Here is a 15,828-nt window from a genome sequence, read left to right as displayed (position 1 = left end):
AAATGTGAAGTTTCGTTCCAAAAGGAGGTACCAACTTTTTGTAAAAGAGTAATACCCATTCTTACTTACTTATAGCAAAAAATGGAATCAGATTATGGTGCTTTCTAAAGGATAGCAGGCAAATTAAGTAGTTGATAAACTGGCATCATCTTTATCTTAGAGATAATGGGAGATGAATTTCAGGTTATGATTTTGATACAAAATTGACAGCATTTTGGAATAGAACTCTTCATTTGTATCTCACTGGCAGAAAATCCCACACATCCCACATGTCACATTTCACAATCCTTTAGGATATACTTCCTAACATTTGAAGACAATCTCATGGGCATCTCTCTCTATCTACAGTCAGGGAAACGTGACTTTGCAGTCTGGTATTTCAGTTTTCCTTGAGATAATCATGACAAGGCAATTCCTCTGCGTCTCATCGGCCTCTCTGGTGACGCAGAGCAGGAAGCAGCTCCTCCTGGGGCCTGTCCAGGGCCTGTCCAGGGCCTGACCAGGGCCTGACCAGGGCCTGACCAGGGCCAGAGCCGGACACTCACCTGGATCTGAGAGCGGAGCTGCAGTGATGTGGCCACTGAGTCAATCTTTCCCTGAAACACAGAGGCAGGGGAAGTGGAGGAGTAAATTATAGTGTCATCATAGCACTGAAATAGAAATAATATTCAGTTGACTGAACTGGCCAACCCACGCTTCGCAATAACACTGGTGAACAGTGTGTGTTTACGAAGCGACTGCCATAGCACTAACACAGGTGTTTAAACGCAACTGAATTTCATAAATGTAAATATATCTAGATTTAATTTGATTCAGTGATTAATTGATTTAGATTTAGAGCAAGCATTTTGATTTTACCTATTTTTTTAGTTTAGTTTATTTGACAGGGACAATAGGCAGTAATTAAAATTTCGGTAAAAATTTCTGAAAATGTGCCATGCTACTTATTCCTATTGAAGGCTTAGCTGATGAAGACTGTGATATACAGTCAGTTTGACTACTGCTGACAAAATGTATTAATTGTAAGTTGCTTTGGAGAAAAGCGTCTGCTACATGACATAACAACAAGAGTTAGCCAAAAAGGCTAGTTTTTATGTAGTCCCTAGCCAGATGTCATTAATGGCTACCTACAATTAAAAGCAAATATTCAAACCACAACTAGAGGACAGCATTAAGGTGGATACACAAGATGACAGGCAGCAGAGCATTGGTGACAGGAGGACAGGACTTCAGCAGATAGCACATAAGTATATAGTTAGGCTCACTCTTAGACAGACAAGTTAAAAGTGTTAAATTGGCAAGATGGCAGCAGAAAAAGCCCTAATTCAGTGCTGCCATGTGTGATTATTAGTGAACCAAGATCTCAACTGACTAGAAAAAGACTGAAAAGAGTTAACACCTGTGACTTAATTCTCAGCTGAACACGACACTGTATACAAAGTTATTTACCATCTCTGCTTCTTGTACTACTTTGCGTTTGCGTAGCTCCTCCATCCTTTCACACACGTCACTGAGGGAGGTGCCGTAATACTGCGAGTACTCCTCAGCCAGGTCATCAAGGTTTCCCACCGAGCCATCCTGAAAGAGACGAGCAGGGGATTCAAACACACACATACTGTATATAAGGTAGAAAAGGAAAAACGACACCCTGCGGAGGCTGAACAAGATCCCAAACAGCAGGAAAACACAGTAAACACTGACCAACCATTGTTTTAAGCTACAGCACACCAGGAAACACAGAGTTAAAGACCCAGGAGTGTGCGAGTGTGTGTGAGCAGGAGAGTCGTCCAGCTGTGATATTGCTACTGTCCCTCTTCACCAGCTTGTCGTCTTCCTGCCCAGCGACCCTTCCCACTCAGATGTGACCCCCCCCCCCCCCCCCCCCCCCTCCCGGCCGTGTGACGCAGCTACGCCTCTCGCTCGGTTCACAACAGTCATCAGAAGTCGACTTGAGAGGCCGCGGCTCGGTCGACCGTAAATCACAAGCAGCAGAGTCACTCGGTCAGAGATGCGTCTTTGTCCTGACACACACACAGCAAAAATCTCCTTGTTGCAACTCCTGTCGGTTTCCTACCATTGTGCTACCTGAAGTTACGAGCCCCTCGCCGTGTGGGAAGAAGACAAATAAGTGATACATCATTTCTGATTTTTATGACCTGGTGACCTTTGAGACCAAAATACACACATAAAGATCCAGGCCAGGACAAAACAGTGACAGATTTTTTTTGGACTATGAATATGACCGATTTGAAGAGATTTGACCTTGTTTGAGCCATGTTTAAATGTCTCAAGCTCACGTGAATAAATATCTCAAATATTTTAACAAATATTAGCAGGTTATTCCTCAAGTGTGTACATTTAGTTCGATGGGAAATCGAACTAACCAAATAATATCAATTTACATAATCCATAAATCTTTCTTTTTTGTTTTTTTGAAGAAACGCGTATTCCTGCACTCATCTGCATTAATGAACACTGCAATCATCATGTGAGCCTTTCTTTAAGTCCTGGGTCATTCTGTGAGTTAAATAACAACACATGATGTGACTTGCTACAGATTATCTAGAGTTAGATGAGCTGAAACTTTACTGAACCCTGTGGGGAAACTGTGTCACTGCTACAGTAGGAGAAAGGGATATAGAGTATTGAAGATAATACAACAAATAATTACAATAAAGGAACATATTGTGGATAATAAAGTGCCTTATCCTGCATTATCATGAGCTGAGCCTGGACAGACAAACACAAGCTGCCTCTTACCTAACTGTGTCTGATCTTTCAATAATAGGGATCCAGCATGTCCATAAACTGTACCACACATAATTATTATTATTATTATGCTTTGCTCATGCCATTCCCTGAAGGTATGCAAATGTGCCTGCTCAAAACAGTCCTCCGCTGTGAAAAGTAATACTGTGGGCTCACTTGTCTCGTGGTATGATGGACTGTGACTGGCTCAACTGTCCAGAAAAGAGGGCCATTCATTTGCTAAATGACATGCCCCGGGGTCGAATACGGCCTGAAAATCTGGCTGCTTTTCATCCAGTGAAGAAATGAGGTTGAGGCTGGCTGAGAAGCGCTGCGCTGTGCCTGGCAGCAGCCCCTCTTCTGCTCCAGACTGCCACTGATCCACATAAACAGCCTATTGTGATGCAGCCACATGATATTGCATCGCCCTGAGTGCTTATTAGGCATGGTGCGTGTATACATCCCCGTTATACACAACAGTAAACAGGGCTTCACTGTATGGAAACAGGCCGGCCTGAACTGGAAAGTGACTGAACAATACGACTTCCATTTTCATGCAGGAAATACTTTTAAACGGGACTTTTGGGAAAACATTCCAGTGTGCTTTATATTTTCTTCTATCTCCAAATTAATGGTCTCCAAGCCAAAAACTGCAGCATGAGACATCAACCACAGAGGCTTGAAAAGGAGAGTGTGGTGTCGCATTTCTTGGGAGTCGAGCATCTCAGAGGCAGACAAAAGATCCACGTGCCCCCGGGGCCCCGAGGGTCTAATGAGTGTTTTTACAGTTCCTCTGCCTCGTCTCGGCCATTTAGGAAACCAGACCTGGGTCAGAAAGTATTAGCAAACAATTTGTAGTGCGATCAAGATAGTGTGGGTAGTTTTTGCTTCATAGGTCAACACAAAGAGCGTCAAAAAGTTTAGACAATTCAAAAGTCAGTTTAGCATAATTTTCTATGATTGACAACTTATCTGATACAAAATGTCCTGATGGGTAAACTCCACCCATCTGGTGCTCCGAGTAGATTAAAACAAACATTGAGAAATATTTGCAAAAAGCATTTGACCCAGTTCTGTAAGGAAGTATGTTATGGAGAATACCACATCTGGCCTGATGTAGCAGAGCTGCGATGACTCCAGACAGACTCTCTAACACAGATCAACTGAAATGAAACTGCATGCTCACGTTCTCTCTAATTCAAACAGACGTTCCCCAAGTTATGGAATAAATCACTCTAATAAGCTTCATCAAACACACGTGTCTGCTAAAGCCTTGTCATTCATCTGGCGATCGCCCGACTGCCTAATTTCAAAGGAATTCGTCAATATGAGACTTCAGCTCAGCAGAGTAAGACGCATGTTGACAACATCACTGGCAGTGCCATGAATGACTACTGTAGCTGTCTTTAAACAAGACTATTGACTGCTGTTTCAAAAGATCATGCGAGAACAAGCATTGACTTGTTTCAACTATTTCTATTGAACAGAATCTCTTCCATCAGCCCACAAAAAAATACACAGCAATTAAACACTAAAGTGAAAGTTTAAAACCCACGGTGTAGGTTATCATCCGAAACAAGGCTGTATAAATTAAAAGTTTTAGACCCAGTGAATCTACATAAAACTTCCAGCCATAACAGTTGGTCCGCATTCCCGTGCAACACAAAAATACACTCACCACAAACAGGCATCTGGCTGCCAACAGTAGCTACCCAGCACTTCAGCTCCACTGCTGGACGTTTTGAAACTTAACTCAGTTCAGTGAATGGAGGACAATACATCCTGAAGTCAAGGGGAGGGGTGTCCGGCACGCATAAATCAGAGGGAGTTAGTTGTGTGTGTGTGTGTGTGTGTGTGTGTGTGTGTGTGTGTGTGTGGAGGGGGGGAACCACATATGACGCTGGAGCTGCTGGGTGGGGCTCTGCTCTCTCCAGCTGCGGCCCACAGGGACTGGCTGACTCACATGTTCAAATAAACCACCACCTCTGCTGAGTTTTAGCGTGTGAGAGTGTGAGAGTGTGTGTGTGTGTGTGTGTGTGTGTGTGCCTGCATGTGTGTGTCTGCAGCAGCGTTAGACCGATATCGAGCCAATACTGGACCTTTATGAAATATCATATGTCGTCCCCCGCTGCTGTGATGGAGGTTCCTTCTTGACCACAGCTACATAAAAACTGTCTGTATAACCTGTAATGCAATTTTATTTGTTTACATGCTCAATAATGTTTTTTTTTTTTATGAATTAATTCTTCATCTAAAGGCTTAATGTAAACTTTCCCCAACCACTGTATATGTGTAGTGGGTCACCCGGCTTTAAAGACCAACTGCTTTTAGACTAACTAAAAGAATTTCATGGTTTCATAGTTTTAGTGTCCCATGATGGTCTAAATGCTGTTTCAGAGGCTTTTCCACCCTGAGACGAATCCAATCCTGGGGAAAACACTGCCTTCCTTGTAATTTTTTGGTATAAAAATGGTCACATTCAAAGATTTTGAATATCGGCACAAAATATCACCTACCGGCAGCTTCAGTACAAAAATATCGGCATCAGTATCAGCCTTAAAAAAACCCAAAACATATCGGTCAAACCTTTCATTAATGAATGACTGAGTGAATGAGGGAGAGAAAAGGGATAACATGGCATGTTGTCTGCTGATCCTGTGCATTGTATTTATGATGCAAATAAAACCAAGCCCACATCACAGTGTCTTGGTGGCTAAGCAGGCACACTGTGGCAACATGGCAGGTTTGACTCATAACCTTTGTTGCATGTCAACCAGCCCTCCTGCTGCCATCTGTCCTGTCCTTTTCCACTGTGTACTATCTTATAGAGAAGCAATGCCTTAAGAATGATCTTACAACGGAAACAGGCCAACACTGACAATATAACATAAATATAAATATGTCTAAATGCTGAACACACAACTTTTTTTCCCCCCTAATTTCTCAGCTCAACACTGGCAGACTATGCACCAGCAGATGGCAGCAAATAGTTACTGTACAACAATATGTTTCTGTCATTTACTGGTGTGCTAATGATGAGACTGAGGGTAAGGATTGGTCAGGGTGATGGTGCTATCAACCTTTGTGTATTTGAAATTATAAATATTTTAGGAATAATCAAATTTCCACAGTGCCATCTCCAAGAAAAAGATGGGGGGGAAAAAACAGTAGGAACTAAATCTTTCCCATAAAATGAAAAAAACTGTAGAAAAAGGAAGATGAAATTCAATGTCTCAGTGAAGAATAAGGGTTTACTGTATTTAACATGCAACAGAATCATGCAGTAGAAATATAAGCAGATCCAGAAGCTCCACCTCTGCTCAGTGCCATCCTACACAGTCTACACATCAACAACAAAAGCGTCTTTACACATCCTTCAGGCATTAGGGGGGTGGTGACCTCCTTCTTTGCCTGTGGTATCAACCAGCGAGATTACGGGTGGCGAAATCCTTTGCATCTTTGTCTGATCGTGACCCAACTGTGTCTAATCTCCACCTTCAGCCTTCAAACCGCAGACTCCAAGAGCAGCGAGAGGCGGCAGGAGGCAACAATACCAGCATTAGATCGGTGGCAGTCGGTGGAGCCGGTGGGCAGAGGGGCTACGCTCCCGCACAAGGTGCCAAGGGCCGAGGCGGGCCGTGCCAGAAAGGGCAGTTTTCCGCCTGGCTGCACAGCGGCGGGGCGGCTCGTCACCTCGGTGCACAGGGGCGAGGATGGACGCCGCTCCTCTGTCTGTCAGCCCAGATCCTTTCATATCACCGTCAACTCTCCTGATTCGGTCTGTGCCGAGCCGGAGCGCCGGGGCACTCGTCTGAGCTTTTGACCCCCCTGGGAGATCGCTCTACCTTGAAGTAGAGAGAGCGAGACGGTTGATGTGTGTGTGGAGAGGCTGGTCCTTCTGATCACTGGCCTCCGTATGGAAAAATATTGATAGAGGTGCTGATACTTTGAATTTGATGCCCGGCTTTCTGTGACAACCGTCTTAGCTGAATGAAAGCACATGTTCCCATGCAGTAAAGTGAATTATTTTCCGTGTAACATCTCTATAATCATCGCTGTTGGGTGAAAACCACATATCTCCACAATGTGACCTTTTCAGAAACTAAGAAAAACAGCCTTGTGTTTTTTTTTTTAGCTTGACCATCAAGTATTTTTGAACGTATCCAATGGGGTTTTGAAATGAAATGTTTTCTTAAGCCCAGGGGTCATAACATTTTCTCAACCCACAGAGAACCATGTGAACTGCTCTTCTAACAACTCAATTTCCTCAAAAAATGGCTAGAAAACTTTTGATTCCACTGTTGTAAAAATCCAACATTTTAAAGGGTTCTCATACTTTTTAATGCCATAAAATAGATACCGATACCAAACAGTATGGTACAAATACAGTAGGTATTGCTGATTTATACCCAGCTCTATCTTTAATCGCGAACAGATTTATCAGAGTTGTGTGTTGAGACCCCAACATATTGCAGCAATGCAGCATTTAGAATAATTCATCATCTAGTGTGTGTGTGTGTGTGTGTGTGTGTGTGTGTGTGTGTGTGTGTGTGTGTGTGCATGTGTGTGTCTCCCCAGAGGCCGGGCTCGATCGACAGCCCTGCTCGGCCCCCCCCTAAAGAGACAAAGAGGATCACTGGAAGAGCTTAAGCATTCATGTCTGAGTGCTAAGTGGATTTTGACAAGTCCCAAATGAGGGTTTGATGAGAGGGGTCGCACTGTGACATGCATGCCGTCAGTCACAGATACACAGGCTGCATATCAAATACCTGGCCTTGTTTGAGTTGCATTAGCAAGGCCTCCGGTACGGCCACTCTGCTCCCACATCTCATCCCTTCAGTCACTAAGCAAATAACTCTCACTGCTGACAGACAGAAGACCAACATCGATGCGTAGAAGATTTCTCATCATCTCATACTGAATACTGGATAGACAGAACAGAAATTACTGCAAACAGGTTTTCGGTGTACTGGCATTTAAAAACACCCACCCAGATCCATTCGTGGATAGTGACTTCTTTAAAAGACACACAACAAAACAGGACCCACTTCCAAAAAGCAACTTAAAAATAAGATCATTGTTGTCTGTTGGCCTGCGGTAACACAAAAATGGGGAAACCAGCCAGGGGTCCGGATTAAAAAACAGGACCTGAGTGAAGCTCCAAAGAAGATTAAGAGGGTAAAGAGGAGGCAGAGAGGAAACCTTTTGTCCAAAGCAGCAAATCTTGCAAATCTGATGGGGGATTTGAAACATTAGCTTAACACAGACGCAGAAAACCCCTCGGAGATCTTCAAAAAAGACCTCCACTATAAGATGCAGCAGAAATTCACGAATGGAAACAATATGTATGATCCATTATTGTAAAGAAGAAGCCTGTGAACTGCTCTGGTGTTGAAGCAGCCTCTGGATTGTCCCTACTCCTTGGAGCATGTTTAATTCAGTGGTGCTGAAATCAAATAAGAGAGACATCGCCTTTAAAATTCAGCTAAATTCACGCATGGAAATACCACGTGTATTAAAAACCCTGTGGGTGGTTACGCGTTTGTATCGAGGCGGCTTGTGGATTGTTCCTATCCCTTGGAGCATGTTTAATTCAGTGGTGTTGAAATCAAATATGGAGACCTCCCCCTTTAAAATTCAGCAAAATTCACACCTGGAAATACTATGTACTTCATTGTAAAGAGCCCTATGGATGGTTCTGCGTTTCAGTGAGTCAGCCTGTAGATTGTTCCTATTCCTTGGAGCATGTTTAATTCAGAGGTGCTGAAATCATTTCATCTGCCCCCCCAACCCCCACCCCCCCCTGCTCTGGTAATTACCCTTGTGTGACTGCGCAGCGATCCCCTGAGACACGGCTGCCAGCTCGCGCCGTCTCCGGCTGCATTATCAGTGCAGCGGCTCAGCCTCCGCAGGACCACGACATCCACAGATCCCCTGTGAGACGCAGCGCAGGGGCCAAGGGCAGCTGTCAATCATGCAATGGAAGAATACGGGGGCCCCAGAATGAGGTCATTCTACATGGTGTGAAAAAAAAAATAGCGGATTTGATCCAATCAGGAAAGGAAATACCCTCTGGACATTCCTCCTTTTGAAACTTTACATGGGAAAAACATGCAAAGCGAAGAAATTCCTGTGTTTTACTGATGTGAAAAAGCAGCACAGCCCTTTGCGATGTGATGGAGAAAAAAAAAAAGACTAAACCTTTGCCCTATGAAGTGACTAATGTAAGGAAGCCCATTATGGAGTCTCACGTTTAGGAGTGGGTAGTTCCCTCATCTCAGTATTTGTTTTTCATTGAGACAATGGGAAAGCTGAGAGGGAAACAGACTAGAGGAGACACCAGAGAGAAGACTGGATCCTAATCCAGAAACAGGGAATTTAACTACACCTGCACTGCCACAACCAAAACTATTATTATACTATGAGAATTATCAAGAGCTTATTGAGACATATCTCACGAATAGGGCTGAACAATTAATTGAAAGAAAAAACGAAATCGCAATATGAATTTCTGCAATTACCAAATCGCAATGGCTGCAATTAACTGCTTATGAGAGAGAGGGGCGTCCAAACTGGATTTCTGAGCAAGGTGTTTTAGAGGCGAAGGTAATCTTTGGTCCATGAATCAAGTACAATATTGGTGAAAGCTTTCATCAGACTCAAACTCAGTAAATCCTGCACACTGACAACTACTTTTTTTTTTTTTACAAAATCACTTTTCTTTAAACAATTTTAAACTAGAAAAACTTCAATATTTGTCAAATAATTGCAATTAGACTTTTGGTCCATAGCCCCACTGACAATACTCTACCCTACGTGTTTCTAACCATTAAATGAACCTTCCATTGTCAGTCATAACCTGTTGTTTAGTCTGAGAGCCTGGATCTCTGCCAGACTTCTCCCCCCTCTCTCTTTGTAGATGAAGGACAGTTGGCTCGGCCCTCTGGGAGATCCATTTCTCGGAGAGCCGAGTCTTAACACTGCAGCGATGTACTTCAAATGTTCTGCAGACCCCCGCTCACTGATTACACTTGGCTCTTTTGACAACCGCGAGCTCCGATAGACGTCCCAACAGAGCTGACGACAACATCTCCTGTCCGACTCGATTTGCCTCCTCCACTAGACTCTTAGATGTTGAATCTCCTCCTCTGTCATCCCAAGGACGTCCACCTTACCAGCGCCACATCCATTAATGGCTGCTAACCGCCGCTAGCCGAGCATGCTCTGACATCATAAGAATTGCATGAGAATCCATAGCAAAACCGAAAACTGCTTCTCAAACAGTGTAACATCCACGACAGGCCTCGCTTTCAGTGTTTCACATCTCCCTCTCTTCTTTGGCAGATGAGACTCTTGATCTGTTTACAGTAGTGAAGCTATTAAACCTTGATTTCTCGAGGCTCAAAACAACCAACACTCCACCGCACTTCACTGGGGAATTGAGCTACAATCCTCATGTATAATTCATTCTGTTGCAATTTTAGATTTTGTTTACTACATTATAAAAGCCCTCAGTGTTTTGGCTCTTGAAATGAATGGCATTAGGGAAAAGATCATTTTCCGATGACACATTCATTAAAACCTGACATGGTGATTAAATATGCATCATCACTCGTTTGGGATTGATTTTTGTCTTAGTCGATATCTGGCTCCTTCATGAGGCCGACATCTGGCCAAGTGTCACATTTTAAACACCCTCAAAGCCACATTTCCCAATCAATGGGCCTTGTTAAAGTTTCACGTGGTTTAGAAATAAGATTCAGCAGTAAAGTACAATGAAGTACAATGAAGTGTTGGAACTGTGCATTGCATTGCTATCGCTGTATAAGTGTTGTCACAGTAAAAGATGCTCTTCTACTTTTCAAGAGTAAAGTAAAATTAAATATGTTTACACTTGAGGTAATTTGCTTACAATGAGGTCAACAAAAAAGGGTAAAACTGACACTGTGTTCTGTAGTCTGATCTAAAATTATTTATGGCAATCAAGCTTAGATAATTATCAAGTTAATTATCTGAATTAGCAGCAGTTTGCTGTCAGTAAAGTTGGCAATTCTCTAGATTCACATTTTGCCAGCATTGCCATATTTACTTGTAAGAATTAATAAACTGTAATTAACAATTACATTTTACAGTATATTCGTTGTCAGTTACTGACCGTTAAACAGAAGAAGTTGAACCATTTTCTTGAAGGTGCATTTACAAGATCTTAGAGGCAATGTTGTAAAAATATCATCTAAACTTTAATAATGCAGAATGCTTAAACCGTATTAAGTCAAGCATAAGGACTCGCGAATGAAAAATTCAATAATTAGAGTCATGCATTATAAACCGTCTCCTTGCAGCATATGAGTTTCCACACCACACACACACACACACACACACACACACACACACACACACACACACTATATGCTGCGGCTCTTAAGTTAAAGCAAGCGGCAGGCTACAGTAAAGTGAGTCTTCCCTGAGGACTAATAAAAGAACTGATGAAAAGCACTTCATATAAAGTTTTATGATCGATATTTGGGGGACAACGAAAGATTAGAAGCACAATTAAACTCAAAAATGCTACATTAACTCACCCTGGTGTCCATACAGTTTTGTATTTTGGAAGAGTAAAAACCTTTTAGAACTGACATGCAGCACTCACTAATACTACTAATGGAAACCCTGATCACCATGAGAAACTTCGCTAAATATTCTCCCTTTAATTATGTGGAAAGAATTGGCGGCCTGTTTTCATTTAGTCGGTTCCATTTCCTTTTAGGTCGCAGCATTTTGGTATTGGACTCAGCTGAAAGTCCCTTCTCTCTGTTTCTGGTGGAAATGCTCCTCCAAATTGGATCCTCTCCCTCTCAGCGCCCTGTGAATTTTCAATGTTTCTTTGATTGAAAATCTCTGTCGCCTCAGTCCAGCCTGTTTGTCTTCATGTGCAGTCGCTGTCTTATTTCACCACTTTCTCACTCTTTCTTTTAAGCACTCCTTGGGTAGAAGCCTTGGTTTTCTTTGCATCGCTTTTGCCCCATTTCCCTCTCTTTTGTCTCTCTTTCTCTCTCTAATGTCTTTTCTCCCTCATTTCTTCAAACCCGTCACTGAATCTGTCCGCCACTTCAGACTAAAGTGGGATGGATCCGTTTGCTTCAAGGACGCATAAAAAGAGACTTTATAATGTACTGTATGTCATTATAAATCTTGTACACGGAGGATCTAAATTAAGACCCTGCATTCGGATATTTAATGCACATAATAAAAAAGATGACTCATATATTGGCGTAGTTTGCGGTTCACTGCAGGGCCTTTCTCCCCCACAGGTGAAATGGTAGGGCCATGAGAAGGTGAGGGAGAGACGGGACGTGGCACTAACAAGGACGAGAGCTAAAGGGTGATAAAACTTTTAGAGGCCACAAGGATGGGCAATATTGCCTTCAGCAGGGCAAGGGGAATAAAATCAATGTGGATAGCGAAGCAAGGTGTAAGGAATAAGAGTACAGCAATAAAGTACTGTTGGTCATAATTGTTGGCAAAATTGCCCTTCTTCTGTTGCCTCAAAAACACTCCAGTGTATCGTGGCTTTAAAGGAGTACACCACGTTTCTGGGAGACAGTCCCATAGGTCAACTAAGTTTACTAGTTTACCAAGTTTACTCGCTCGCTTCATCGATTCTTCTATTATAACATTTTCAGAAATAGCAGGGGTATTGGTTTATATCATTATTTTATCAAAGAAATCTCCACATAGCACACCTTAGTTTCAGGGTTGGTTACAAGGTCTGATATCGCTCACTGCAGGTTTAAGTGATGAGAACAAAAACACCAAAATCATCAATATGTCCCTGATACATTTTTCCCTCCGATGCTCCATGCTAACACTTTAGCATACACTATGCTGAGTGATGGTATCTAGTATGTTCTCATCACTTAAGTTTACCAACAGGCCAAAAAACCTGGTGCATTCCTTTAAGTTTGAAGTTTTAAAAAACCTACTGAAAGTGTAACTGTACTAACCATTGTAGATAGTCAAACCTCTTCTTATTAGCATGACACCACAGATGTGAAAATAGCGGTAACGGTGATAAGCCAGTAGCTGAAGGCCGAATCGTAGGAAGATGGCCGTCTATTTGGTATCAGTTGAGAGTCTGCCACCTAATTCTCAGTCCAACATCCCTTTGATAGCTGGATAGTACCATAACGTCTTTAATTTTGTGCTGTTAATCATTTTGTTAAAGCTGGTGATATATTTTGAAACGCATTTCACCACCAGCTGTCAGATGGATAACATTCTTGTTACAGTGCAGACTCAGAGACCAGGGGCTTGGCAGTGTAATTAAACATAAAGAGATTTGAACGCCCCTGGTGGTTGGGTCAGTCGGCCGGTTTATTTATCTCTGAAACTGTCCCTGCGCTCTGACTGCGAGGGTTTGGATCCTGCTCATGTTAGCATGCTGTCACACTTCTGTCTCCCCATATGGAAACAAAATAAGCCCATATGTATTTTCAAAAATATTCCACATACAGTATTCAGCTTTGGAATATGTAGCCTAATATTTATGGCATATGTGTACATGTTACTAAATATATTAGTTTGATGAATATATTAACTAATACTAGCACCAATATATTTCTTAGCTATATCTATTCAGCAAATATAAACTTCTGCATATATATCAAAAATACTGACAGAATACTGATTATTAGTATATAATAATAACTTTATTTATATAGCACCTTTAAAAACAGAGTTTACAAAGTGCTTTGACAGACAAAATAAAGACAGAATACTCAAATTATGAATTTAAAAGGCAATAAAACAATAACAAACTGGGATTAAGTTCATAGGAGGACAGAGGTGGAAAAGAGCAAACATTCAAGTAAATAGTAGTATAATCGTAGGATGAAAACCAAAATAAATAAAATAATAGAACAAAAGTAAGATAAAATTAAGATAGAGTTAAGATAAAAGATAAAAGACGTAAAAAGACAATAGAAAGACGATAAAAAGATGATAAAAAGACAATAAAAAGCCGGTAAAAGATAAAAAGATGATAAAAAGTTGATAAAAATGCTATATGCTTTTAGAATATATTGGAACACAGTATATTAGGGATATTGCTTTCCAAATAACTGCCAGATTATTAACTTTCTGTACGGGCCTTCTCATTACTGTACAAAACGAAAATTAATGAAACCCATTTAAAGGTGGACCGCCCACATAAGTTCTAGCAGTGCGGCGGTCACAGGAGAAAAATTTATTTGCCGTGTCCATCCTGCAGATACAATAGCTGTCATAAAGCTTCCCGTCGTTCCTCACAGAAATGCACATTCTGCATTTCCTTATTGCCTCCCTATCGCCGCTATCACCAGAACACCCACATCCTCCGTTTTATGCTGCCTTTGTACAAACGGGTAGAGAGTCAATATAAAAAAAACAGTCATCAGGAGTACGAGGAGATCGACTACCAGACACCAAATACACATTTTCCCTCTGCAGTATGGGAAATTCCACTTGATCAACATGCTGGGAGCCATCATTTTGGTTAAAATGTCAGTTATTCATTTGAAAGGTGTTAAGTGACTGAAATTCAAAGCAGACAGTTTGTGCAGCACATGCAGAAAAGTAGGAAAGGACGTATTGGAGCTGTAGGGCTGCACAATAGTTGCTCCGGTAGAGACGATTGGAGAATTGTGTTTTTTCTCTCTCCATTCACTGCCATTATATGGTGCAACAGGTCTGAAAATCACACTTCTAGCACATAAACAGACACGAACAAAGCACATTATATTATAGACGATATATTAAAAAAAAACTAGTCATTCTGCTGATTTTTTTTTCCAGTGATTCGCTTTCTTTATGTTATTAAACCAACAAGTGTAACATCAAAATCCAGTCAGAAGAATTTCAGAGTTACACAAGATTTAATAACATAAAAAAAGCGATTCACTTAAAAAAAAAAAAAAAAAATCATCAGAAGACTTTGGGGTTATATCAAGTCCAGGAAGCTACACAACCTAAGGTACTACCAAAGTTCAATGTCTTCCCCTCTTTGAGAAAAAATGCACACTCTTGTGATTTGGAAATGAAAATAGTCAAAAGTCAATTGTCTTTTTTTCTTATTTTTTGTTGTAATGCACTCTACTTCTAGGGACAGAAGACATACACAGAACACATGCTTCAATGTACATTTCCCTCCGTGAAAACAAGACATCAAAGATTTGGCAAATTCTCAAATACATGACTCCGGACTATTGAGCTCATACTGGATTTTCCACGGTCGGTGGAATTTGGCAAGCACGGTTGGCACCGAAACAGATGCTTTCGCTATTTGCCAGCGATGCTGAAAATAGCTCTGCACTCCGCAGCACACACTGTACCCTGGGCATCATTAGATCATACACTCAAGGTGAGGACCACAGATGTCACTCAGACGTCAAACATCAAAGTTACGCGGCGCAGAACTGATTTTAGCAGTTGAACTGTCAGTGATCGTCTCACAGGGAGACGCACCATCAGACTCTCTGTGCTGTTTTGTGAGATTACTGGAGGCAATATGGGATCCACAGGCGCTGGAAACCATGCTGCCCATTGTTAGAACAGCAGTTTGGGGATGATGCTATATTCATGGACACAATATAACTCAGACCTCATCACAGTCACAGAGTTGTATGAAAATTGTTAAGTGGACATCCATTAAAACAGTTTCATCACTGGCAATGGTCCAGACCCTGTCCTGTGGGAGAACTGGGTAAATAGGGCAAAATTAGGATCCGGTCTGATGCTCACAAATTGGAAATTATTTGGAGAACAGCTGGGGTTTCTTGATTATTTCCGCTCAGGCGTTCTGAGTGATGTTTGTAGGTAAAAAGCAAAATTGGTATAAAATAATGTCTAAAACAAACACTGCGTTGCAAAACTATCCATCTTAACAAGCAGATTTAGGAAAGTATTGAGTCTACAAAAACTATCCACCATAACAACTCATTTATTCTAGTATTGAACCTTAAAATCCGTTCTTTAAACAAGTGAAAACCACAGTGCCAGTAGTGTGAGATCATTTAATTTGCTTCCAATGCATTTTCATCTGTT

General features: G+C 41.6%; 1 protein-coding gene across 3 annotated transcripts in view; it reads right to left on the bottom strand.

Annotated features, from left to right (window-relative positions):
* Window positions 1-15,828, bottom strand: part of sash1b (SAM and SH3 domain containing 1b) — a 60,712-nt gene that overhangs the window by 16,113 nt on the left and 28,771 nt on the right. For all 3 annotated transcript variants that reach the window (XM_071524479.1, XM_071524478.1, XM_071524481.1), the window contains exons 2-3: window positions 1,450-1,578; window positions 546-596 (exon numbers count right to left, since the gene is read on the bottom strand). In XM_071524479.1, the coding sequence (XP_071380580.1) occupies window positions 546-596; window positions 1,450-1,578 (180 nt within the window). The remainder of the gene's footprint in view (window positions 1-545; window positions 597-1,449; window positions 1,579-15,828) is intronic.

This window comes from Centroberyx affinis, unplaced genomic scaffold (genome assembly GCF_046629955.1).
Source record: "Centroberyx affinis isolate AG114_WGS23_722 - 3 ecotype Tasmania unplaced genomic scaffold, CSIRO-AGI_Caff_v1 ptg001198l_1, whole genome shotgun sequence".
Classification (NCBI taxonomy): domain Eukaryota; kingdom Metazoa; phylum Chordata; class Actinopteri; order Beryciformes; family Berycidae; genus Centroberyx; species Centroberyx affinis.
Note: the sequence above shows the minus strand (reverse complement) of the source record. Positions and strands in the feature narration are given on the sequence as shown.